A 25,396-nucleotide genomic window follows, 5' to 3' on the forward strand; every position below is an offset into this window, starting at 1 on the left:
ATATTTTTGAGGGTTTGGCACACTGAATTTTATATACCCAGTTATTTATTTCTCCTCTCCAGAATCAAATAATTAATAATCTGCTTTTATTTTTCCCATTTGAGTAGATCAATTAGTTATTTTTTTCCTAAGATATATAATGAATATTTCTGACATCCAAACAAACAGGTACAATCTACTACTTAAAGGAGAAATATGCTATCTTATATAAACATCTGTGTTTATAAAACAATTTAAAATGTTAATTAATACACAATTGTGCAAACATGCAACTGTAAAAAAATTTAATTCATGCTAACATGCAATCCATCACCACCACCACCACCATGAGAATTAACTCAAGGGGGGAACTTTTCATACTGAAGGAAAGAAGTAATCACCACTTTTTTTTTTTTCTTTTTTTTTTTAAGAAACATTATTCCAGCACTAGGTATGGGTAGCAGTGCGGTGACTTGGAAGACTTTGTTGTAAGGTACTGTTTTTCTTTCTAGGTTCCAGCAGATTTTCCTAAAAAAACCCTTTTGTTCAGAACAATTAGCCTACCTCAAAGAAACAAATGAAAAAGGCTGGATATGAACATTTATGGAAAATTAACTAGTCGACAAAATAAGTCTGCCAAATATTTTGATTGCCAGAGGCATGAAGTAATTTTAGCAAGTGAGAATTTGAACAGCGCCCAGTTACAGAACTACTTACTGACACAGGCATCTTCTCTGTGCACTACTTAATTCGTGTTTCCAGTAGATGAGCATAAAAAACGGGCACTGCCTGTGTGCATTAAAAATGGATATGTGCAACAATGTATTTTTTCTCTTTCTCTTTTTTTCGAAGACAGGATCTCTCCATGTAGCCCTGGATGTTCTGGAACTCTCTTGTGTAGATAGGCTGGCCTCAAACCCACAGAGAGATCCTCCTGCTTCTGCCTCCAGAGTGCTGTGATTAAAGGTATATACCACTGTGCCTGGCATAAACCAACATATTTCTAAAAAAATTCAAATATTTCAGTGATTGTTTATGTACTCATTTATTTGAGACAAGGTCTCATTATGTAGTCCATGATATTCTTAACTCATAAAGCTGCTTCAGTATTTTGAGTGCTGAGAGCATAGGCATTTCTACTATGCCCCTTCGTTAGGTCTATTACTTTTAGCTTAAGGGTTTTCAATATAACTAATAATAAAAACATATGGGTTTATCAGATGTTTAAATACATGTGTTTTTCTTAACTTTAGGAGACCATTACTTAGATATCTGCCTATAAAAAAACTATACCACAATATTTAACTTCTTATTCTATCAAATTAATTCTACAAATTGCTGAAAAGCATGTGCAGATTCTTAAAATTTTGTCTTTTTTTTTTTTTTTTTTTTCCAAAATAAGAAATGGATGATTGATACTGTCCCCTTCCTTCCTAGGGGAGGTGGAGGGCTATGCTTAAGACTGAACCTAGAGCCTTAAATGTGCTAAGTACAGTCTTCTTGGGACATTAAGTAGCAAATTTCACTACATCAAGGGCACAGACTGTATTCTCAGCAGCTTCGTCTATGGCTACAATACCTGTGTTCTAGCAAAACTAGCACAGGACCTTTGACTGCATTTTTAAAAGCCTTGTCACATAACCACAAAGAGAATCTTAGAGGAAAACGCCAAAGCTACCAACTAGACGATGTAAGATGATTCGACTTCTTATTCTAGCACTTCTGATGTTTATCATTTTTATTTATCTGAATCCAACTATCAAACAATAACAGAGTTCTACTTTATGTGTTCAAACTACAGCTAAAATAAAAGAAATCTCAATCTTCCTAAATGTCTCCCTTGTGGTGATTACCAATCCAGGTAGAAAAAGCTCAGCCCTATCCTGGACATGTTATTGAAAAGTCTGAAATCACAAAGTCACAGCAGGATGATACCTGTGTAATGAATCATAGGACCTGTTGTCAAAAACAATCTGATTTTTCCTTGGAGAATCCCGTCTATGAAGGGGAAAAACCATTTAAAGGGTATACAGTAGAACTTCAAAAAATAATTCCCATGATGCTACTGATTTACTTTTTAGTCACAGCAAGCAAAACAAAAATAAAAGGTGTTAATTATCCTTAAAATATCTGTTTTATAAAATTTAAAAGGGTATTTTGAAACTAATTTACACAAGGACACAATGGCTATTTTTGTAGGCTGCAGCTACTTCTTTAAAGATCAAAACACAAGCAAAGACATTCTGATTTTGTGAATATCAAAGCAACAAACAAAAAAGTCTCTGTAGCTTGATTTGTATAAAACTAACTATTCACAGGCATGTAAAGAACATCTTCTCCTATTATGAAAACAAAACCAGTAGATTACCAATGAGAGCCACAGGAACATTCCAATGTTCTATGCCACTCATCTTAAGGCACTTTACCACAGAAGATTCACGGACACTATTTCTTCTTTCTTTGTTTCTGTAGACAGGATTTCATGTAGGCAAGGCTGGCTTCAAATTTAGTAAGTAGATGAAAATAACCTTGACCTTTTCTCTGGTCTCACCCTCAACCCCTGTACCTCAGTACTGGGACTGTATGAACCCTGCCCAGTTCATGCCAAGCTGGGCATTGAACTCAGGGCTTTATGCATATTAGGTAAACGGTCTACCAACTGAGCCATACCCCCAACCTGCAGATTATCTTTCCTTTCCGTTTCTGTGGTGTGTGTGCTTGCACACATATATATGTGGAGGCCAGAGGTTGATGACAGGTGTTGTTCTCAACTGCTCTTTCCACCTTTTTTTTTGAGAAAGGGTTTATCAACTAGCTGGTCAGCAAGCCTATCTTATCTAACTTGACTATGACTAGAAACGTTGGTTTTTAATATTTTGGGCTATTTTATTATTTATCAATTGATCTAATTTTTTGAGACAGGCTCTCACCATGTAGTCTAGGTTGGCCTCAAGCTCACAGAGATCTGCTTGCCTCTGCCTCGTGAATGCTGTAAATAAAAAGTGTGCACCGCCACACCTAGATTATTTTTTAAATTGTATGCAAGTGGGTATTTTGCCTGCATGTAAGTCTGTATGCAGTGCCTTTACAGGCCAGAAAACAGCACTGAATCTCAAGAATGGAGTTAAAGATGGTTGTTAGCTGTCACATGGGTGCTAGGAATTGAACCCGCGTCTGCAAGAACAACCACCACTAACATTTCTACATTTCTCCAGCCCACAATTAGAAGTTTTGACTGAGATACAGAAAATTTGTACTTGATTTGTGCTCTCTTGTATTCTATACAATATCTGTCTGATTTTCAATATAAATCATAAAGGTTTCCTCTAAAATTCTATTTTTAAAACTATATAGGGACCAGTGGGGCATTATTGTTCAATACTATATAAAATTTGTTATTGTTAAATGTTAAATTACTCTGAGGCAACAATTCTACTATGGTTATATTGGAGCTGTCCTGGGTTCTTTGGAAAATTGTCAAAGTATTTAGGGTGAAATACCATTTACTTGCAAGTTTCTTTAAAACTATTAAGAGAAAAAATATAGCTACAAAGCTGTAAGACATATGACAACTTGTTAAGTTTGGATGATAGTTGTATTTTAGTATTTGCTGCATTGTTTTTCCTTTTAATTTGAATTTTTCAAAAAAAATACACAAGTTAAAAGGGATGAAACTATCCTAAAATATCAATCTGATTAATAAATACATTGGTAGAATTTATCACATAATCAGGAATAGCAAAAATATGAGTTCTGTGGTTATTCAATATATGGATTATAGATGCTTTTGTATAATTCAAAATTTTCTACAATAAACGTATTAACTTTTTAGACAAATACATAACATAAAACTTAGAAAAGAAAATCAATACCTGGAGATGACAGGTGACTTACTGCCATTCATTGTGTTCGTTCTTTCCCAAGGTTTTCTGGTTGGTTCTTCAAAAATAAGAAATAAGTGTTATTAAACACATCTCAGATCCTTCCAGAATCATTACAAAACAAGATATTAAGGTACCATCATTCTATGTACATAGTTGTAATACAAATTAAAAAAAATTCTAAACAGTAAAGACTAAATTGTTATGATTTTAGAACTTAAAGCAGAAATTTAGGAAATAGAGGGAGGCAGAACAGCAGAACTCTATGAGTTCAGGCCAGCCTGGTCTTCATAGTAAGTTCCAGGCAGCCAAGACTGCAAATTGAGACCTTGTCTTAAAAAACAAAACAAAAAACATCAAAACAAAGTCATGCCTTTAAGCCCAGCACTCAGGAAGCAGACGCAGGCAGATCTTTGAGTTAGAGGCCAGCCTGGTCTATACAGCCAAGGCTACATAGAGAAAACTTGTCTTGAAAAACCAAAAACTAAACTAAACCAAACATCCAAGCAACAAAAACAACAACCCCAAAAAAAGTGAAAAAATTACTGTTTTGTTAAAAAACCCTTATATTATAAAATACAAATATTTTAGTTTCTATAACCCAAATGATAATTGTAATAAGCACGATAAAGAGAGCATGCCTTTAACTGTGATTTTCTAATTTGGTTCACTCACTGACACTGTTATTGACCTGACTAGGTAACTTGAGAAGATCAAAGGTGAAACTTTTCATAGAGAAAAGCATTTGAGTCACATTCAAATCAAGTCTATACACATTCATGACCTCACTGTATAGTCTTATATGAGAAACTGTTTCATCTTCTAACGTCTCCCCTGGAGTGGCTTCTGCACATCTTTACTCAGGAGGAGGCTTCTAGTCTCCTCAAAACGTATGCAAAACTAAATTTAAACTCCCTTGAAGCCCTGCACTGCTGTTGCCAAGCATCTAAAGGAAGAACCTTCAAGTTGCTACTGATCTTCCTTTACTTCATCATCACTTAGTTCTGCCTTTTGAACAGGAATAGCTAAGGCATTCTGTCAGTGAACACATAAATGGCAGGTTCCAGAGCTAGCAAAGGAACATCAAAAAAAACCAGAGGGAGGCCAAGATGGACTGAATAAAAATACATCCAGCACATTAATTCAAGTAATAGAGGGAGGCATACCAGGAAGAGATGGGGAGAAGATGCAGGCGGAAGGATGAAAGTCAGTCAAAAGTTGGTAGATGCAGTACAAACTACCTTAATAGGGAGACGCACCTATTATTTTTCCCCCCTTTGAGACACAATCTCACACTGAAGTTCAAGGTAGCCTGGTCTCCAACTGTGGCAGCCCTCCTACCTCAGTCTCCCAAATGCTGGTACTGCAGGTAAGAGTAATCTCACCCACTCACCCTGTTAATCATAAAGGGCCTGGCTGTGAGGAAGAGTTGTTCAGCCCTGTGGGAGCAGAGGAAAGGGTGTCTTTTTCTCTGAGGAGCACAGGCGTACTGCAGGACAAGTGTGGATGGAGGCTGGCCTACCCGTCAGCAGTGTCAAAACACACTGGATCTCAGTCTTCCCCAGCTCCACATTACAAGGCTGAGTCTTCCCAAATAGTTTCAGCTGACTTATGTGTCAATGAGATTACTTCTAAGAAAAAGCCTAAATTTACTACTGATCTTTTCCATCACACTCTCTTAATATTTGTTTCAAACTCATTTTCCCAAGAATCCTCAAAAATAAATTCTAGACAGGTAAGTCAACTTATTTCTTAGTTTCTTCTTATTCAATTTTATTTAACAACATGCTCATGACAGTAACTTCCTAGTTTCAGCCAAGCTAAACACTCTACAACGCATAATGTAACACCATTTTCTCCACAGATAGCATAGGTGACTCGACAGGTTATTCCCAGCCTGACACAGTAGTATTTAACATCTCATGAGTTTTTGTGCTTAAGAGGTTTAATCTTTCACTCACCTTTGGCTCATTAAGTGTTTTATGAAAAGTCAATTTTCAGAATCGAATGAAACAAATGAAAAAGAAGTTCCAAACTGTTCTGAACCAAGTCCTCATTTTATACATGTGGATTACAAACTACTTAATTTATTTAGATAATGTACCAACCCCCATTTAAAGAAAAACCAAGGTGGACTGTGGAAAAATAGTTTATGAAGTCACTTTTTTTTTTTTTTGAGACAGGGTTTCTCTGTGTAGCCTTGGCTGTCCTGGACTCACTTTGCAGACCAGGCTGGCCTCGAACTCACAGTGATCTGTGCCTCTGCCTCCCTGAGTGCTGGGACTAAGGATGTGTGCCACCACACCCAACTTAAAGAGCCCATAAGGTTTCTTTTACTTTCCTTGCAGTGCTGGAACAGAACGCAGGCCTCCTGCACGCTGGGCAAGTGCGCTACTACTCAGCCAAACCCCAGCCCTATGAATGTCAGGGGCAGGAGTAAGTCCATTCAATGGCCAACTTCAAAAAGATTTTTGTGTGTGTGTGTAAGAAAATGAGCTGGAGAGGAAAACCTACTACTGTAATTCTACTAAGCCAATATAATTTCTAATTATATACTACTTATCTTTATATCTATACATAAATATAGCTCACTTTTTTTTCAACAGATGAAGACTATCGTTAAGATCCACAACTGTGCAGGGAGTAAGTGACTGACTGTGTGCCAATCCCACTTAGTACATCTGCAATTTCAGGAAAATCACAGATGAGAGGGTGGGAAGTTTCTAAGAGCCAGAGGACCAGGCCTGATGCTAGAGAGCCATCCTCTAGACACGACAGGGAAGCTGGACTCATGAAATCCCAGTATGGTTGCTTGAACAAGACCAGTACAGTGACAATACCAGATGACACGTTAACACAGACATGGCAAATTCCATGTAGCTCAACCCCTGGACAAAGCAGTCAATGGCTGCACAGAAAGGGAGGTTAGTTTCCTTAATTGAGAAGGTTTTGAAATAATGCTACCCGACATGCGCATTCCATTTTCTGCTTCTAAGAACTGTGTGAAATAGATTCCTGTAGCGAATAGCAAGTCCATAAAACAAAGAACACACACACATTATTATAGTATTTGCCAAGACAGCATGAACAAAAATGTTCGATTTTAATAGATTTCACAGTATCAGGTTGAAAAGCATTAATTTCTGAGATCACAAAAGGCAGAAAAAGGTCAGTGGCTTCAAATATAAACAAAACACTTTTAATATTTCAGTGAGCAAGCAATCACTTGTCCAAATACAGGAAAATGAACTTTTTAATTGGAAAGTATTAGCATTTGGGGGAAGGTTTCTCCTGAACTTACCAGGTGTACTTGTTGATGAGGCCTTAGAAGTTATAGGCTCTGAATCTTCCTAAATATAAAGAAATAGTCACATTAACACCACATCCACCAGAAACTACGACTCTCTTGCAGGTAGGTTTACAAGTTCCCTTCCCATGTTCTTCCTGTCACTCTCCTCCTCCACCATCTCATCTTTATTACATTCTGGCTTATACAGTTCCCTTCTCCTATCCTCCATTTGGTCTTCTCCCTACTGCCTTTCCAAAGCTCTTTCTGTGGTAAGTTCTGAGAACCTGTACTAGTCAAAAAACTAGGAGCCTGATATGAGACAGAACAAAGGACTGTTAGTGAAAAGAGAGGCCAGATGGCACAGGGAGAGCCACTCCAAGCTCTGCTGAATGACAACATAGCAAACAGGTAAGAGAGGTTTGCCCAGCTCAAATGTGGAGCAGGACATGAAGGGTATACTCCTAAGGGGCATGGCTAATGAACACGGGGTCATACGGATGATATAGAAACTGTTGATATAATCCTTTAACCTTCAATAGCATGAAGAAATTGAGAAGCCCAACAGATTAGAAAACTTCTAAGAATTCATTCACTCATTTAAAGATGAATATAAGAACAGATTAACTTTATAGGCTTGAACTTCAGTACGTTCTTCAGAACTCCCCATATTCAACTCAAGTCACTAAGAATGAGATTATAATAGTATAAATAACACTCAAGCCATTTTCATACTTGTATAGTTAGAAATTATAGTAATAGTAAATAGCAATAGTAAACATAAGATCAAACATTAAGTTCAGATTAAGTAATCTTTATATGAGTTTCTGAATAAGTGGGCTTGAGTTCCACTCTAAATGTAAGAGATTTTATAGTCACTTACACTTCTGTCTTCTTTTTGCTCTGTTTCTATTGTTGACCCCTTTTCGGCAATTCTTCTCCTGGAAAGGCAAATTGGTTAAAAAATTTTATATCACCTACCTATTATCAAAATCTTCCTGATTCTAGACCTACCCATTACAATAAAATTTCTCACCTCCTGGCCAGCAGGGCACTCATTTCTTCCATTAAGCCGCTACCACCTAGAGGAAGGGGTCCATTCCCACGACCAGCATCTGCTTTGGATGAGGCCAAGTTCACACCCACAGCACTCCCTCCAGCTGGGTAAGAGCTATCCTCCACCTTAGTGAGAGCATACACATAATAATTTCCTGTGTAGATAATCATGTTTACTATCATACTCAAAAAAGAAGAACACATTATTGATTTCAAAAGAAGCACTTTTTTAAATTTGAAGAACCAATAAAGTGAATAACATGGACTTTAAATATTGGTGAGAATTCTATCAAAGTTAAGATCACCAATAATGGCTGAAATAATATTGTCTCTCCACAGTCCTGGTGATATTTTCCCCCTCATCTCAAATATATAATCTGCATCCATACTGAGAGGGAAATGCAATAAACCAAACTGAAATATAACTTTTCAAAACAACTGTCAGTGTGTTAAAAGGACAGAGGAACTGTCAGATTAAAATGAGAGACATTACAACTAAATTTAAATAAGAAAAAATTATGCCACAAAAATCACTAGCTACTCTCCTCCAAACTTACACTGATGTAGAAAACTAAGAGCATAGTGTTTCTGACTTAATCTCAAATTATTCAGATTAAAAACTGTGTGTAGTAAAAGAGACATATGCAACAAAACAAAACCAAAAGGCAAATATTAGTCAAATGTTAACTAGTAAATCTAGAGATGACAGAGCCATAAAAAACTCTTTACACTATAGCCCTAAACCTTTTCTAAAATTTTAAATTGTGTTGGTTTTTAATCAAAAGAGTTAAAATCGGGGTTTATATCAGTAATATACAATAATTTCACTATTTTAGACATTTAGAAACAAGAAGACATACTTTTAAAAGTTCAGTAATTTAGTAATTTACCCGAGACACTTTCCTAAGTTTTGCTCCCGCAATTGCAGCTGCAAGTCCAGTTAAAGGGCGATTGTCTTCTGACATGGATCCAGAGAAAAGTCCAGATGCAGGGAGGGGAGGGGCAGGAGGTGGTGGAGGAGGGGGAGGAACTTGATTAGGAAGAGGAGGTGGTGGAGGGGGTGGTGGAGGCCCAGTGGATGGCAGTGGAGGTGGTGGAGGGGGTCCAGGGGGAGGAGGAAGTGCTGAGGCATGGGCAGGGCCTGATGGGAGGGGGGGTGGTGGTGGAGGGGCAGGTGGTCCCAAGACAAGGCCTGAGAGAAAGAAAAGTTGACAAAGGTGATCAACAACAGAGCTAAATCGTTGTATTTTACATGTACAGATATATATAGAATGCCATCCTAAAGTAACTGACTCAGACACCGCACTTAATTTATCATAACTTAATACATAGTTAAGTTTTTTATTTTTATATTAATTAGTTTACTTACTTTGTATCCCAGCTGTAGTCTCCTCCCCTCCTCCCCCATAGAAAGTTTTTAACAAAAGATACTCAAATTGAAAGCTGAAGTGCATATACAACCATTCAATATTATATCTCATGTGATAAAACTAATGAGATCCTCCCATACCCAGGGATTTGAAGACAAATGCTTGTATGGTTTTAGAAAAGCATGTAATGTTTTATACAAGCACACACACAATGGCAGTTAGAACTGCCTGAGATAACAGACCCAAGATAATCCATGCAAAACCTTAGGTGCTGAGATAATATACTTGACTATGATGACAAAGTATTTGGTGACAGACAAGATGGAAACTGCAGAGAAGCCGATCTCAGCTTTTACTATCTTATAAAATGATTCTACAGGCAGCCTGAGTTAAGAATCACAAAAGAAATAAAATAAACTAATATCAGGTAAAACAGCAACATAAATGAGAATTATAAGTTGTTTTGGCCCTCATGCTGGGGTATACAGGAAGCATTTAAATCTTGTAAAAAAGAAAAAACCCACAAAGAGTAAAGAGTTTACTTAAAATCAAAATACCAAATTAATAAGTGTTTACTGAAGGCTTAAAGGGCCAATTTTTGCTTTTGTACAGCCAGAGTAAGTTTGCACACCAGGTAGCAGCTGTCACTTCTGAGGCTTGAACAGTCAGAAATGAAGGGCTAAAGGTGAGCTGTCCAACCCTGAGCATTAAGTTCTGCCAGGCTGCTGGGCTCTTGTTCAGATGTCAATCACAGAGGTATGAAACGACACATGCTAGAATTCGATTCACCTTTTATAAAAATCTGATAAGACATTATCAAAAATTTATTTTTAACAAAAGGTATGATTAAATCTGGATTGTAACCCTGTTGCTATAATTTTCAGCACCCTCTCTACATCTTGTAATAAAAACAGGGTTACTTTGTATCCTCTTATTACAGAACCAGGTACAGCTTTACGTGCATAGGCTACACTTCAGGTTGATGGCTCCTGCCCTGCTGCCATGCAACAGGGCTTGGGTTTGGAAAGAACATTCAAGGATTTTGTTTGCCCTTTATGCCACTACTTGCATAGAATCCTCTGGGGTCATTCATCAGGCCTGTGAACACCCTACCTTTTGCAAAGAGCCTAAGAGGCTGCCCATCCTCAAAGTCTAATACAGAGAGCTCAATACAGGACAGGCCAAAGTGAAAAAGTGGTCAGAGAACTGAAGTGCTCCAGGGCAAACTGTGGGATGATTTATTAAACGGATCTCTAGGCCTCAGGAAAGTATGTAGATCTCATAGAAGATCTATGAGCAGAGACGATGAGCCAGTCAAGTTTTCCCAGTGAAGTTCAAAGTAATGTATTAGTACTGGGGTACCTAAATATCAGAACATACCTTTTATAATACTTAGTGCAAAAGATCTAAAAACTTAAGTTTAATATGGACATCTCCTGTATTAAATCACTATATACAATTAAAGCCCAGGATTTAAAAAAAAAAATCCTTCATTTTAATTTTTTAAATAAAAACCCCCGCAGTACTTGGGCACAGTCATGCTCTGTTACTAAAACCACCCGATCCAATCTTGGCAGTCAAAGCTGTTGCTATGCACTACTCTGAAGTGACTGGTAGTCAGCAGCAGTAGTGAAGCCTTACCCTGTGGGGTTGGCGTCTCGGCCGGCTGAGAGGCTGCCTGCAAGCCTGGCTCGGAAGCAGAGGAGTCTCCCAGCTCAGGATTTAGAGGGGTCTCCACAGAGGCAGGGGCAGCTGCAGAGGGAGAAGGGAGAACACTGGGCTTGGATGAGGGAGTTGAGGCAAGAGGGGTGCCTGGAGGAGGAGAAGCCTGTGATCCACAGTGTGAGAGTGAGGCGAGGGGAGGCAGCGGTGGAGGTGGTGGTGGTGGCGGCGGTGGTGGAGGTGGCGGCGGCGGTGGCGGAGGTGGCGCTGCTGGCCCTGAGGTAGGCGGTGGAGACACTGGGTATGTTACAGAGTCCAGCAACCCATTGGGTGCTGTCGGCGACGGAGGCATTTGGGGCACAGGAGAGGAGACACAAACGGGAAGGACCGGCCTTGGGCCAGTAGCTTTGCCAGGGGGGCTACTAATCATTATCGGAGGAGATGGAGGGAGGGGCGAGAAATTGGAAGTAGGCCAGGCACAGGACTTCGCAGCTGGAGGCTGAGAAGAGGGTGTGTTCACAGGAGAAGAAGGTCGAGAGTTTTTGTTCAGAGGACGAGGAACTGTGGCGTAATGGGGAAGAACAGGGTGGAAGGCTGAACCTAGAGATGTTGCAAAACGTGTCGCTGAGTGTCGCAGTGGTGGTGTAGGGGGTGTGGAAGTAGGTGGCAAAGCGGTCACTACAGCGTAATCAGGAGTGGCGTCTGACACCGGAGCTGAGATGACTTTAGCATATGATGGAGGAGGTGCTGAAGGAGGCTGGCAACTGGAATACTCAGGAAGTGGAGCACTATACAGGGAGCTGTCTGAAGATGGAGCTGGACATAAGGTGGAAAGCAGCGGCAAAAGACAGGATAAAAAAGGAGAGAGAAAAAGGGAGCTAGTGAAGCCACAAAACCAGCAATCAGACAAAATGTATAAATGCAGATTACAGTTAGTACCAGAGAATTAGGCAAGTAACTGTTCCACTTGAGGAAATTTAACTTGCAAGCATACTTTGAAACCCAAAAGAGAATGAAGTTCTTTTAAATGTGCGGATTAATAATCTATCCTCCATAGGAAAAGGATAGTAAATCTTAAATTTTATTAGGTGATCCACTAAAACAGCATCAAAATTATTATAAACAGCAAAATAAACCCAGCAAACTGTTTACTAGAACGCTCAACTCAGTCAGCCATTACTCTGGACGATTAGGCAGTTAAAAACAATGAATTAATCAACTGACCAGTAAAAAACCTACACTGGCTTCTGATGTAACTCAAGAATATAATTATTTGATAAATATTAAACACCTATGATATGATATTAAACATATCATAAACCTCTATGACACTTGATAAATTCCAAATTGTGATTTTTCACAACACCAGAAAATGTTTAAATAACCAGTTATTTTTAAGAGAATATTTTCATCCATTTTATTTTTTTCTACAGAAGACTAACTATAACCAACCTAACTTCTTGCTGTACTTAGCATAATACATACAGTATGTGATAATTTTAAGCACTACACAAGGGAAATATTTTCCAAGATCATTATAAAAAAATTCTTTGCATGAAAACACATTCCCACTTTATAGCTGAATTTTAGGGCGACAAGAAGAATTAAAATGACTGACTAAAAATTCCCGAGAGCTTTCTTTTAGTTTCTAAGCAATAAAAGGACACTGAAGCAATAACTGCTGAGTATTTATCCTAACTCCAAGCTGTACTGCGTATTCCCAAGCACTGCGCAAGTGAACCATCGCTATTCCCGACAGCACAAGGCCTTGCCCAGTTCAGAGGTGGGAGGCGGAAGCCTGCAGACTCCTTACCAGCATTAGACACTCTGCGTTCTCTCTCCCACTCCACTTGCTCCCGCTCCAGCTGCTCCAGGCGCTCCCGCTCTCGGTCTTGCCTCTCTCTCTCCAGGCGCTCCAGCCGCTCCCTCTCCTGCCGCTGCCGCTCCAGCTGCTCTTGTTCCAGGCGCTCCCGCTCTAGCCTCTCTCTCTCTAGTCGGTCTCTCTCCAACCTTTCTCTGTCCATTCTTTCTCTCTCCAGCCTTTCCCTCTCCAGCTCCTTCTGCCGCTGCTGTTCTTGCAGTTGCCTAAAATCAAACATTGGATGCATGTATGGCCCCATCGCTAACAGGAATGGGTGTTCACCTGACTTCTGATTTAAATAAACGTACTACCCTTGGTTACTACTTTCCCATGAAGGAAGGCTTCCTTGCAGACACCTTTTTTTTTTTTTTTTAATACCAATGAAACCAAGCTTTAACACGGGCTCAATCAAAACAGTTTTTGAGAATAGAGAGTTGCAAATAAACCTACCACTTTGTTGACCAAGTCATTATATTAATCAGATGATGAAATAATTAATGTAACATTTTAACTGCACGAGTTATAATTTCAGAAAACACCATGATCATAGCTCACTTAAAGACCTTACCTCTAACAGTGCTGTTTGGGATTACATGAACTGAACTGAAAATAAAGCAAGCTAGGTAGGAAATAAACTATCAGTCACTAAAATTTTATAGATGTTATCTATAGGCAGCTATAGTTAACATCTAGACTTTAATTCCTATGAGCATGTCAACACCACTGCTTAGCTCTGGAGTTTTAGCAGGCTCCAGTGTAAGATATGATTTACCCTAATATTATTATTAGGGTAAACATTTATCTTCACCCTTGAAACCCCTTCCAATTGCTTCTATAGGACCACATGTGCTAGGAGACAGCCACATAATTCTTAAGATTCTTAATATATGGTTATATATTATTTTAGGAAATATATCTAAAAAGCAGCTATTCTCTCCTTATACATATTTAATAGCATTTAGCTAGTATTAAATAAAATACAGTAAAAGATCTTTAAAATGTATAGTACTCCATAAATTTAGACTGTGATATTAATGATCATTCAGAAAAAAATTTGAATTGGAATGTGATAAGAGGTAACGAGAGCCCCATGAAAGAATAAGTATGCTTCCTTTTATTCCTCCCAGAATTATCAACAATCCAGTAAAATACTGGGGGAAACAACTTATCCTGTCTCCTAAGTTGGCTATCATAATAAAGGAAAAAGCCCATCCTTCAAATAAACTGTTTACTTATCTCAGTCAAAACACAGCTTTTCTCTACACAATGCCCCAATACAGATCAATGGCTATTAGGAGTCATCCTAATAGTACATCATTGCAGTACTTCTCTTGAGTAGTTTAGAAATTTACTTTTAATTAAATCAGACTTCCAGGGTACATTTATTATGCTATGTGATAACTCACAAGCTACCACAATTTTGAGAAAGAGCCATTTCTGTGGATATGCTGGCAAGAGATTAGATACATTGGGCTGGGGAAATGGCTCAGAGGTTAAGAGCAGAGGCTGGTGTTACAGAGGTCCTGAATTCAATTCCCAGCACCACATGGTGGCTCAAAACCATCTACAACAAGATCTAGTGCCCTCTTCTGGCATGCTGGTGTACATGCAGACACAATATTAAATAATTAATTAATAAACCTTTAAAAAAGGAAATTAGATACATTAATTTTTTTAATTTAAATTAAAAAAAAAACTAGACAGAAAAGATCCCCTTAACAATAATGTGCATGTGATGAAAACACACAACTGAGGTTTGTATCAGAATTTTAAGTCCTTTGGTGGCAGGGATACAGCTCAGTGGGTGCTTGATGTGACAGTATGTGCCTGGTCTTACTGTAGCCGATGTCTCTGGGAGGCATGTTCTTTTCTGCGGGGTAGTGGGAGGGTGGATATGGGGGAGAGAGGAGGTGGGGAGGAGAGACTGAGAAGAGAGGGAGGGGAAACTGCAGTTGGAACATAATTTATGGGAGTAGGAAAAAAAGGGGGGGGGGGGGTACTGGCCAGTCTTCAGAGGACCTGGGTTTGATTACCAGAACCTACAGAGTGGTTCACAGTAGTCTGTAACTCCAGTTCCAGAAGATCCAACACCCACTTCTGGCCTTCAGGTAAAACACTCACACACATGAAAAATATTTTTTAAAAGAAAATGGACCAGTACTAATTGGAAAAGAAATTAATTTTTATACATTTTGTGCTTTCGTATCTCTTCATTCATCTCAATATATATAAATAATGTATCAAAATAATATATATAAAAGCTTAAAACAAAACAAATATTAGCTTACTGTCTTAACATTTCCCCACTCATTTCCTATTTTAGTGGATTCTTGTGCCTTAACTTTATTTACCAATTGTCTAATGGCAAAAACCTCCTATAACCACTCTCAACACACACGCACACCCCCCGCCCCCCAGCCATAGGAAAATAGCTTGGCTAAATCAATATTCAGGGTTATAGCAACATTATATAAACCTGTCCACAGCTAAGCTACATGGTATTCTGATTGCATTTCACCCCATTCTAATTGCTGGGCATAAAAAAAAAAAAAAAAGCTGTTAATATCTGTTTCTCTGGGTAACTAATGCTTTTAACAATGAGAATAAGTAAATTTTGGTAGTCGTTATAGGTAAAATAGGAATAGGTGAGTCTGGACGCCGAATTGAAATAGTGACTTTATAACTAGAATGTATTGATTTCAGAAGATTGCTCCAAATGTCAAAATAATCTCAAAGGTGCCCAGTCAATGAAAGATAGAGTGTCTATTAAGGAAAAAAGCACAACGCCAAAGAATATTTCCAAAGAATATTGTTGACAGATAACTCAAGTATGCAGCTGATACATGTTCAAGAGACTGATGTTTGAAGAAAGTAATGAATACATTTAGCCAGCTCATTGAAAAGATGTCTATGTATATGTAACTGGAAAAAAAAAAACTGTCAAGCAGAAATTTCCTGACTTCCTACTTCAACTGAAAGGCTGACAAATCTGACTGTTTTAAGCTATAAAGAAGACATTCCCAAATCTTTTTAAGGACTCTTCAAAATTCTAAACCTTGCTTCCCTCAGGACCACCCTACCAGACTGCACACTGAGATGCACGAAGAGCTTCTTCCTGGAGGCTATCTACCTCTGGTGACTGTCTGCCCATTAGCAGAATCACCTCCGAACTTTACTAAACATGTCTGGATTCCGAGCCGAGGGAAAATTCCAATCCAATTCTTTCATTTAGATATACATTTTCAATAATTTGAATATTTCAGAGAAAACAATTGTGTAATTGTTTTCCAGAAACAAATATGAATAAATACTACTATGGTCATTAAAGTATTTTACACATATTAAGTAAAAACATAAAAGATATAGTTCTTTTCTATTACTGAAGTATTCTCCAAAAAGCAATCTCCAATGTAAACAGATGAAAAGAAAAAAAAAAAAAAAAAAAAAAAAAAAACTCCCCCAAGACAAAACTGGCCCACAATCAAATCAATAAGTACACACAAACATGCATTTTGTTTATTTTTACATAAATACAGTCTTGTGAAGCAAGTAAAAAAATATATAAATAGAATGTCAAGATACATTTTATTCATCTTTACCTAGAATGGCTTTTGGGTACATATTCAGAAATTTCAATTTCATAAATGTGGGAGAACCAACCAGGAAAAATGATTGCTAACTGAATATTCTCCTGAGTAATAATGACAGGCCAGAAAGTAAAAGTGTGTGTTTTTAAATTAACTTTCTAAGGACAGGGTCTTGCCTATGTAGTCCCAGCTGGTTCTGAATTCACATCACACAGACTCACTGGAATCCTCTATCCAATGTTGGGATTAAAGGTGTATACTGCCACTTCTGAGGGACACACATACTTTTTACTGGGCTTTGAAGGCCTTCCATCTATTAGTAACAATAGCAACAACAAAGATGGAACTTTCCCAAAACAAACAAACAAATAAAAAAGATATTTGAATTTTAATATCACAAAGCTCCTGAGACAAGAGCCAATACTTACACCAGAATCCGATCAACTCTTGGTCCATCCTGCCTCTGGAGGATAATGGGGGTGCTGTGCACTTTCATCACTCCAGTTCCTCAGTTCTGTGCTAGGATTCTTATTCCCCTTTTATAACTTTCAGGTAGTAGTATGATTTGCAAGCTATTTATAGATATTAACTAAATTATCTTCTATGTTGAGACGAACACAGGACTGACTCATGTTTCTTAGAATATATTTTCCCATCATAGCCAAGGGAGTCAAACATTAATAATATGAGTAGGAACTAGAAACTGATTTAATGAATGACAGACATACTAGCAGAAAACTATATAACGGTATAATAAAGATATTAGATCAACAAAGTTTAATATTTAAAATGTCAACCAGCTTCACAGTAATTAAAAAGTAAACTCAGAAAAACAATGCTTAGTTGAAAAGTCAAGTATTACAAGCCATCTTAGCAACACTCACCATTCTGATTTCTTCCCACAGAGCAATTAAGCTTCAATACTTATATTTATCTCATGTTTCTAAACAATAATTTCTTTAGAAATATTTATTCCCGACTTTTCAAATTTAGACGTTACTCTTTTCCTATTAGACAAATGATTTAATTCCTATGATCTGGGTGGTTAGCCCTAGGGACTGAACCTAGGGCCTCTATGGGCTCTATCCCTGAGCTATATTCTAGCCTCTGATTCCTCCCAATTTTTTCTTCTATGCCACTGTCCCTAGCTGAGAAGATATTTTAAATCGGGCTTCCTCACAGCACAGACTAATGTCAACAACAGGTAAGCACGAAAAGGAACAAATCTTGGAGATGTACAACTTACATCTCTAATGCCTTCCACATATGACCATTAAGCACTAGAAATGTGGTTATTTTGAACAGAAATATGTTTTAAGTACAAAATATATTCTATATTTTGATAAGAAAATTGAGATGAAAAATTTAAAAATTTTTTTTCTCCCCCCCCCCCCCGAAACAAGACTTTTCTGTAATAGCCTTGGCTATCCTGGACTTCCTTTGTAGACCAGGCCGGCCTTGAACTTGGAGAAATCGACCGGCCCTCTGCCACCCCAAGTGCTAGGATTACAGGCGTCCGTGGACCACCAAGCCTGGCTTATTTTTGTTTTTTCAAGACAGTATTTCCCTATGTAGCCCTGGCTGATCTGGAACCCACTCTGTAGACCAGGCCGGCCTTGAACTCACAGATCACCCACCCCTGCTTCCCAAGTGCTGGAATTAAAAGCTTGCACCACCACTGCCTGGCGGAAACTGTCTTTTTAAATAACTTTTTTTTTTTTTTTAAAAAAAACTTTATGTGTATAGATGGGTGTTTTGCCTGCATGTGTCTGTGCATCACATGTGTGCAGTGCCTGCAGGGGTCAGAAGTTATAGACAGTTTTCAGATGCCAAAGAATGACCATTGAGCTACCTTTCCAACCCCATGTAAACTGTCTTAATGATTTCATAGTTCATACTGAAATGGTAAGTACTGTGTGTGTATGTGTGTGTGTGTGTGTGTGTGTGTGTGTGTGCGCGTGTGTATCCAGCTAATTCAGAAAAATCCACCCCTAAATGAAGTTGAATTATATACTTGATTTTAGCTAAAAGGCAGACAAGGGATAAAAGAAGTTATAATTTCAAGTCTACCTCTAGACTGCACTGAAATGATGGAGACAATGCTGCTGACTTTGTTCAACCAACATTACTCATAAGCAAGATGATCTTATATTCTCCTACTAAAACTTTAAGATTAGAGCCTTAAAGGTTTATCTGGCTAACACTACGTTGACTTTCTAGTTAAATGGGTCATGTGAAAGCCATACTGGTCACAGTTATTTACTAAAAAAAAAAAAAAGATTTAATGGAACTTGGATGGCTCAGTTGATGAAGTGCTTGCTATGCAAGCAGTAGGGCTTCAGTTCATTCCTCAGCACACATGAAAAAAAAAAAAATCCAGGCATGGTACATGCCCATAATCCCAGCAATGGGGAGGAGGAACCTGCCAGGCATCCAGTCTAGCTTTATCAGCAAGCTCCAGGATCAGGGAGAGACTGTTTCAAACAATAATGCAGAAAGCAACTGAAGACACCTGAGATTGACCTCTAACGTCTACATGCATAGGTATATAGGTGCATATGAGACACACAGACACTGAAAAAGAATAAAGCTTACTGAAGGAAACAGACACTCGCATACCCTACGTCTATTTAATGCACTCTTAGATGTGTCACAGTATTCTTTTTACAGAAAAGCAGATAGAACGAAAGCCACAGTTTCAAAGAACTGAAGGGCACACTGTGCTGTCAGTGTCCTTTGGGTCTGCTGCAAAAGAGAAAAGCGCAAATGCGTGCATTTACCTTCTCTGGGTTTCCAGCTCTTCTTGGGACGGGCCATTTTGAACTTGAGCGGGTAGGTGTGAATTTTGTCTAGGCAATGTTGGACCTATAAGGGAGGAAAACATTACAGATGAATGTTACCATTCTACCAAGCTGGACGGAGGAAATTTAAGCCATGAGAACAACATAAAACCATCACATATTAAAAAAAATGCATCTTCCTTTTTTCTAGCAAAATAAAATATAAGCTTTACATAACACACAGCAAATGAAAGACTGCAACATAATACGGTCATCATCTCCAGAAGGCTTACTTGAAACAAATGGAAACACCAACAACAAAGGAAAAAATAAACATTTATACATGAAGAGCTTGAGTAAAACAAGTGTTCAGTGAGCATCTGAATAGGCACCTGAGCTTGACATTTTCTAAGACAATGAGACATTCTGTTTGGGGTAATTATTCATGAGGTGAAGAGGAAAAACTTAAATGGAAAAATCAGAATTTAAAAACTCACCTAAATAGAACACTGAAATGAAAAACAGGAGAGAGAGAGAGCATGAGAACCTCATTACTAGACTCAAGTATGCTAATGCATTTATCAAACTTGCCCACTTGAGCTGCCATTTTTGTTTAATCACATGGCATTTCCAATACTGATGAAACAAACATTTGCTAAACTCCCATATACTGTATTAACGTACTTCTCTGAATTTTTAATGTTATAGTTAATCTTAACTTTTAATCTGAGGTAAGAAAGTGGGGGTGGGGCTATGACCCTGTGTTTACACACTGAAGTGTCATGAGAAACTACTGACCATCCACTCCCAACATCCACATAAAATGCAGACCCATCTCTGGCATCTTAGACTGCCACTAAGTTATGGGAACTCTTATTGTCATGGGATATAAAAACTAAAGTGAGATTCACATTGCACCTAGCATAATATATGATGACTAATCTAAGGTTAAGCTAGAACAATCTTGAAATCTACCACAGTAAAAGCAAGAAAGCAGAGACAGTTTCCTCCCACTGTCTGAGAGGCGTATCTCTGACTTCTAGTATGCCCCCAAACCCCCTAGGAGGAATTCTCAGATCTTTGTAAAATACTACTATAAAAAAGTAATTAAATAAATGCTTGTGTACTAGAACATGTTACTGTGATCTGTGAGTGAAGACCATGAAAGCAGCTACTTTATCCTAGCGGAGCAGCCCCACAGCTGGAAGCAAAGATTCATCAGGATATAACACAGCATGGCCATCCCAGGCACAGAAAAACAGAAAAATGATCTCAACTTACCTACCTCTTTATATGACTTTAGATTAGTCATTTAATTTGCCCTCTAATGACAAATTAGATGACAACTGCAGCAATATATTTCATTAAATATAACTCTGCTACTTTGAGAACCAAAGAAAATATGTAATTAAAAAGAAAAACTAAAAACACATTTTAAAATTAAAGTCAAATACACACATAAATGTTTACATAAATGAAAATATAACTGTTGTCTAATAAACAGAATGCTTGGAAAATTAACACAATGAATTTTTGAAAAAAAACAGTTTTATTGGGCTATAAATTGTTTACTATTTTATAGAGAAAAATGCTTTTAGAAGAAGGTAGAGACACATGAGTTGGGAGGATAAATTTAATAACCTATAAAATTGGGGGAATATAAGTTACATATCTATATGTATATTTATTTTAAAACTATAAAATAAAAGCATTTGGCAAAACCAACTTAAAAGACCATGGCTTACTTACTTTTAAAATAGTGTCTGAGTGTTTAACTGAAAACTGTGGTAGTAAATAACGGAACAGCTGGAAGCTAGTGCTCTACTTGTCATGCTTAATCTAGAGAAGGCGTCATATCTCAGTGACACTATTAATGAATTAAATCTATGGTTTAGCTAAAATTTCTATAAATTCAAGTCAAAAAGGTTAAAATTTCAATCTAACCTTACTGATCTTTAATAAACAATTTTTGTTTGTTTTTAAAATAACCCTGGGCCCAGCATGGTGGTGCATGCCTATAATCTCAGCCTGTGAGAGGCAACCACACGAGAACTGAGTTCAGGGTATCTCTGGGCTATATATACTTACGTATTCTCAACAAGACAAACTACCAAAAGCACCTGAGATAAGTCCTGATATGACACATAAAACAAACTGAACAGGGAAACTCACTATAGTTTATTCCTGCCACACGGAAAGACAAGAAAAACTTTAAGGAATCCTTTAAAATGAGGGTTTTGATCTAAGAAGTAACTCTTATAATTCATGGCTACATAGCTGTATGATAACAAGCCATTTGGTTATCCGGGAATCTTTGGCATTTTCTGACATCTGTACTTAGGTCGCTTGTTTTGTTTTTCATCAATATGGCCAAGTTGTAAAAACCTTACATATTGAAACATATATACAATTAAACATAATTATAAACAAACTATAATTTTTAGATGAAAGTTCTAGGTAACTTATGAACTAGAGGTATATACAATTACATTTTCCTTCTTGTCAAACATTTTAAAGGGTTATAAAATTGGTAAGTTGTATCAAAGGCATTATACAAACAACAGAAAGCAGAAACTAAGGTTAGGCAAGGTTATCTGTCTTTTCTGGAATGTATACTATTTTTTTTAAACGGGCCATATTTCTAAATGAGTATCTGTGTTCTCATATAATACAAAATAGGTACTTTCATAACCATCTCAGTGGGCAAATGACAATACTTTAACATGCAATGGTATGTAGGTTATCAGTTATCTTTGTGAAGGAGGTTAAAAAAAAAAAAAGAGAAACAACCAAGGTATAAAAATGAGTGACACTGCTCTAGTCCTCCTATATCATGAAGAACGGCAACTGTCTGAGGGTTTGCTTTATAACCAGACAATGGTTGGTCCTAATTTGCCCAGGCTAGAAAATGCAAAGCAAAATTTGTGATTTACTGTTTCTAATAAAGACAATGTAGCAATGTTGCTAATAAGCATCTCATACATGATGAAAATCTAATACAAACATCTTTCTCCAAAAGGAACAGCATTTCAGTCTTGCCTTCAATACTGAGTTTTTGTTAAAGCACATTTCACTTACTCTCACCATATTAATTCTCACAAATCTAGTTTAACAAGTAGCCATAGACTATTTAACACAGGACTAAAAGACAAGTGCTATTATATACATACAATCAAACTTAAACTTAGCAATCAGGCTGCAGATTGTGTACAAATTAAAGGATGTTATAAAGAAAATCTGGGTTTTAAATTTGTTATTTTGTTTTAAAAAAAATCACCTTTACTAATAAGGCCAAGCCACTTTCACCTTTAAAACTGGGTAAACTATCATTCTACATGTGGATCTCAAAGTTACAATATCAAGTACATTCTCAAAATGAGCTGGAGAGGCCTAATCACACAGGTATCAGTGATTGTTCATAGACCCCAGGAGAACCCTAGAAAAAGACAAGACCAGAAATAAAGTTACTGATTACAAGCAATCTGCAGTGCTGAGCTGGAGTCTGGGGGACAGGAAGAGAGGACAGGTGTATAATAAGTCATAAAATAGGTGCTCACTGCTGTAACCATCAGCTAGAGCAAATCAAATGTAACTCAGGTGGCCATGAGATACATCATAATTTTCTCTCTTTTTCTTATGCCATGCTTATCTAAACCAGTAAGCATTATCAACTTAAAAACTAAAAACCTTATCAAGAACACTGAGAAACCACACTAAAATTTGTGGATAAAGTACACACACTAGCTTAGCTATTAATTCTTTTTTTTTTTTTTTTTGCAGCACACCGCCTTATGATTTTCTCTCACTAAATAATCCAGTCAAAATATGAGTCAAAAATGTGAATAAAAAAAAAAAACAACAAACAAACAAATAATTAAGACTTTTTTTGAAACTTGGATTTCCAAAATAGGGTTTCCGAATCAAACAGGAATAAAAATATCCATAGAAACAATTTCCTTGTGTGAAAATTTTTATGTACATAATTTATATATATGATTGCTCAGCTCTAACCTGGACTGTTTAAGTGATGTACCTAATTTATCAATGTAAGTAATACATGTATATACATACATGTATATTTATGAAAATGAGCATGAAAGAAAACAATCTACAAGCCTAAATTCATTTCTAAGGCACAGAAACCTAAGCTAGCAAATAAAGGACATTGTCACCTGACACCAATCTACTGACAAAGTACACTTACATCTGCCTTTACAACACGTACGTCTAGAACTAATTCAAGGTAAACAAAGCTGATTCCAATCAGGCACATTTATACTACTCAAATCATACAAAAGATGCATATGCCCTTTTCTTTTAAATTAAGTTCAATGCCTGCTCCCAAAGAAAATTATAATAGAAACCTTTCGTTTATATTGGAAGAGGTGAAAAGTGATTTTAAGATTCTATTTCTAATTAAAACCTCACTAATAAGCCGACTCAAAAGCTAACCCAGAACCACCTACATGAACACAACAGATAGCACAACATCAAGCATAAGTTTGCTTCTTAGCTGAAATACCCACAAACCAGACTACGGCCTAAGGAGACAAAAGTTACGGAAATGTGCAAGCAGCATGTCCCACAGCTTGAAAAAGGAATGTAAACATAATGTTGCTTACCACAGAAAATACATCGCAAATTAGTGCTGTCCTGGGTAGCAGTAACTTTGCTCTGGGCTGCAACAGACACCTCGGTGTTAGAAGCTTCGAAGGACAATGGGGCCACCTGAAGAACTTCACATTAACTAAAAGTGCTTTGAAATGTTCAAAATGGATTTATACATAGGTCCTATCTAGATCCTCATCCTGGAAAATTTATAATCTCATAGTTTAAATATTTCCTGAGTGATACAATTGAAGAATGCAATCTGCATTTTAAGAATGTATTTAAAAAAAAAACATTAGTGAAAATGAGGTACAGAAAGTTAAGAAACATAGCCAACAGAATTAATTTCAGGAGGTCTACTGTCCCATTTAGGAAAACTATATTTGAAGAAAAAATTCAGGGGAAATATTTAAAATTCATCTAATTAAGACTGTTCATTTATAGCAGCTGAAAAAAAAAACAAAAACAAAGGCTATCATTAAAAGCCATAATATATAAATCCACTGATATGAGATTATTTTGTACTTAACAGTAGCCAACAAGGTTTACAGAGACACACTTTACTACTATTTTTTCCCTAGGTACGACAATACACTTAACAAAACGAGTTACTAATTCTGTGTGGCCATGACAACCAGCCATTTAACCTACATGAGATTTACATTAAAATTTAGTTATCAATGAAATAAATTCATCAATTCTTCTTAGGAAGAAAACCTCAAAGAAAACGCATTAATTTCTGAAAAGAAATGCTTTATCCAAAATCAAGGTAATACTCAAAAGTAGGATGAGAAAAAAAAAATTCTTACTATTAATAACATGCAAAAGATACATCAATAATTTCTCTGAAAACCCTTTCCAGCAAGGAAGAGATTTTGTTTTCTTATGGGGTCTAAGAAAGCAGTTAACAGCTTAAATACATGTTGTTTTTAAGGAAGATCACATTAAAGCAAACAAGACATATTTTAGATTTACCTAAAAGTGTAATGCCTGCTAAGTAAAAAGTATCAGTAAATTCAGAACCAATCCAATTCATATTCAAAGGTTTATCTTAATATGGTAATAAGTCATAAATAATTTTTTTCATCATTTTTAGCAAGAGACAATATAATCCACTTAAATCTTAAATTATTAGATACAGTAGGTACTTCAAACATCAATAAAATAAAAAATTGATAATGCCAAATTTGTTAAGTACTTCTACCCCCATCTATCACCAAAGACGTATGAATGATACTTAAAGCAACAGCATAATCACAGGCACAGGAAGATAGGCTCAACAAGCTAATGAGATCACGCTAAAGGAGATAAACATTTCTGAAAAAT

General features: G+C 37.1%; 1 protein-coding gene across 8 annotated transcripts in view; it reads right to left on the reverse strand.

The window, feature by feature from the left end:
• The window catches only part of Enah (ENAH actin regulator), a 108,254-nt gene that overhangs the window by 6,268 nt on the left and 76,590 nt on the right, over window positions 1–25,396 (reverse strand). The window contains exons 4-13 of one of the 8 annotated variants that reach the window (XM_055609427.1): window positions 24,085–24,141; window positions 19,463–19,547; window positions 13,048–13,319; window positions 11,214–11,324; window positions 9,093–9,394; window positions 8,183–8,328; window positions 8,030–8,087; window positions 7,162–7,210; window positions 3,852–3,918; window positions 1,915–1,977 (exon numbers count right to left, since the gene is read on the reverse strand). In XM_055609427.1, the coding sequence (XP_055465402.1) occupies window positions 1,915–1,977; window positions 3,852–3,918; window positions 7,162–7,210; window positions 8,030–8,087; window positions 8,183–8,328; window positions 9,093–9,394; window positions 11,214–11,324; window positions 13,048–13,319; window positions 19,463–19,547; window positions 24,085–24,141 (1,210 nt within the window). Of the gene's footprint in view, window positions 1–1,914; window positions 1,978–3,851; window positions 3,919–7,161; window positions 7,211–8,029; window positions 8,088–8,182; window positions 8,329–9,092; window positions 9,395–11,213; window positions 12,051–13,047; window positions 13,320–19,462; window positions 19,548–24,084; window positions 24,142–25,396 lie in introns of all 8 variants that reach the window. The other 7 variants (XM_055609397.1, XM_055609434.1, XM_055609403.1 and 4 more) reach the window with 7 other exon arrangements.

Source organism: Psammomys obesus, unplaced genomic scaffold (genome assembly GCF_907164565.1).
Source record: "Psammomys obesus unplaced genomic scaffold, mPsaObe1.curated_primary_1811, whole genome shotgun sequence".
Classification (NCBI taxonomy): domain Eukaryota; kingdom Metazoa; phylum Chordata; class Mammalia; order Rodentia; family Muridae; genus Psammomys; species Psammomys obesus.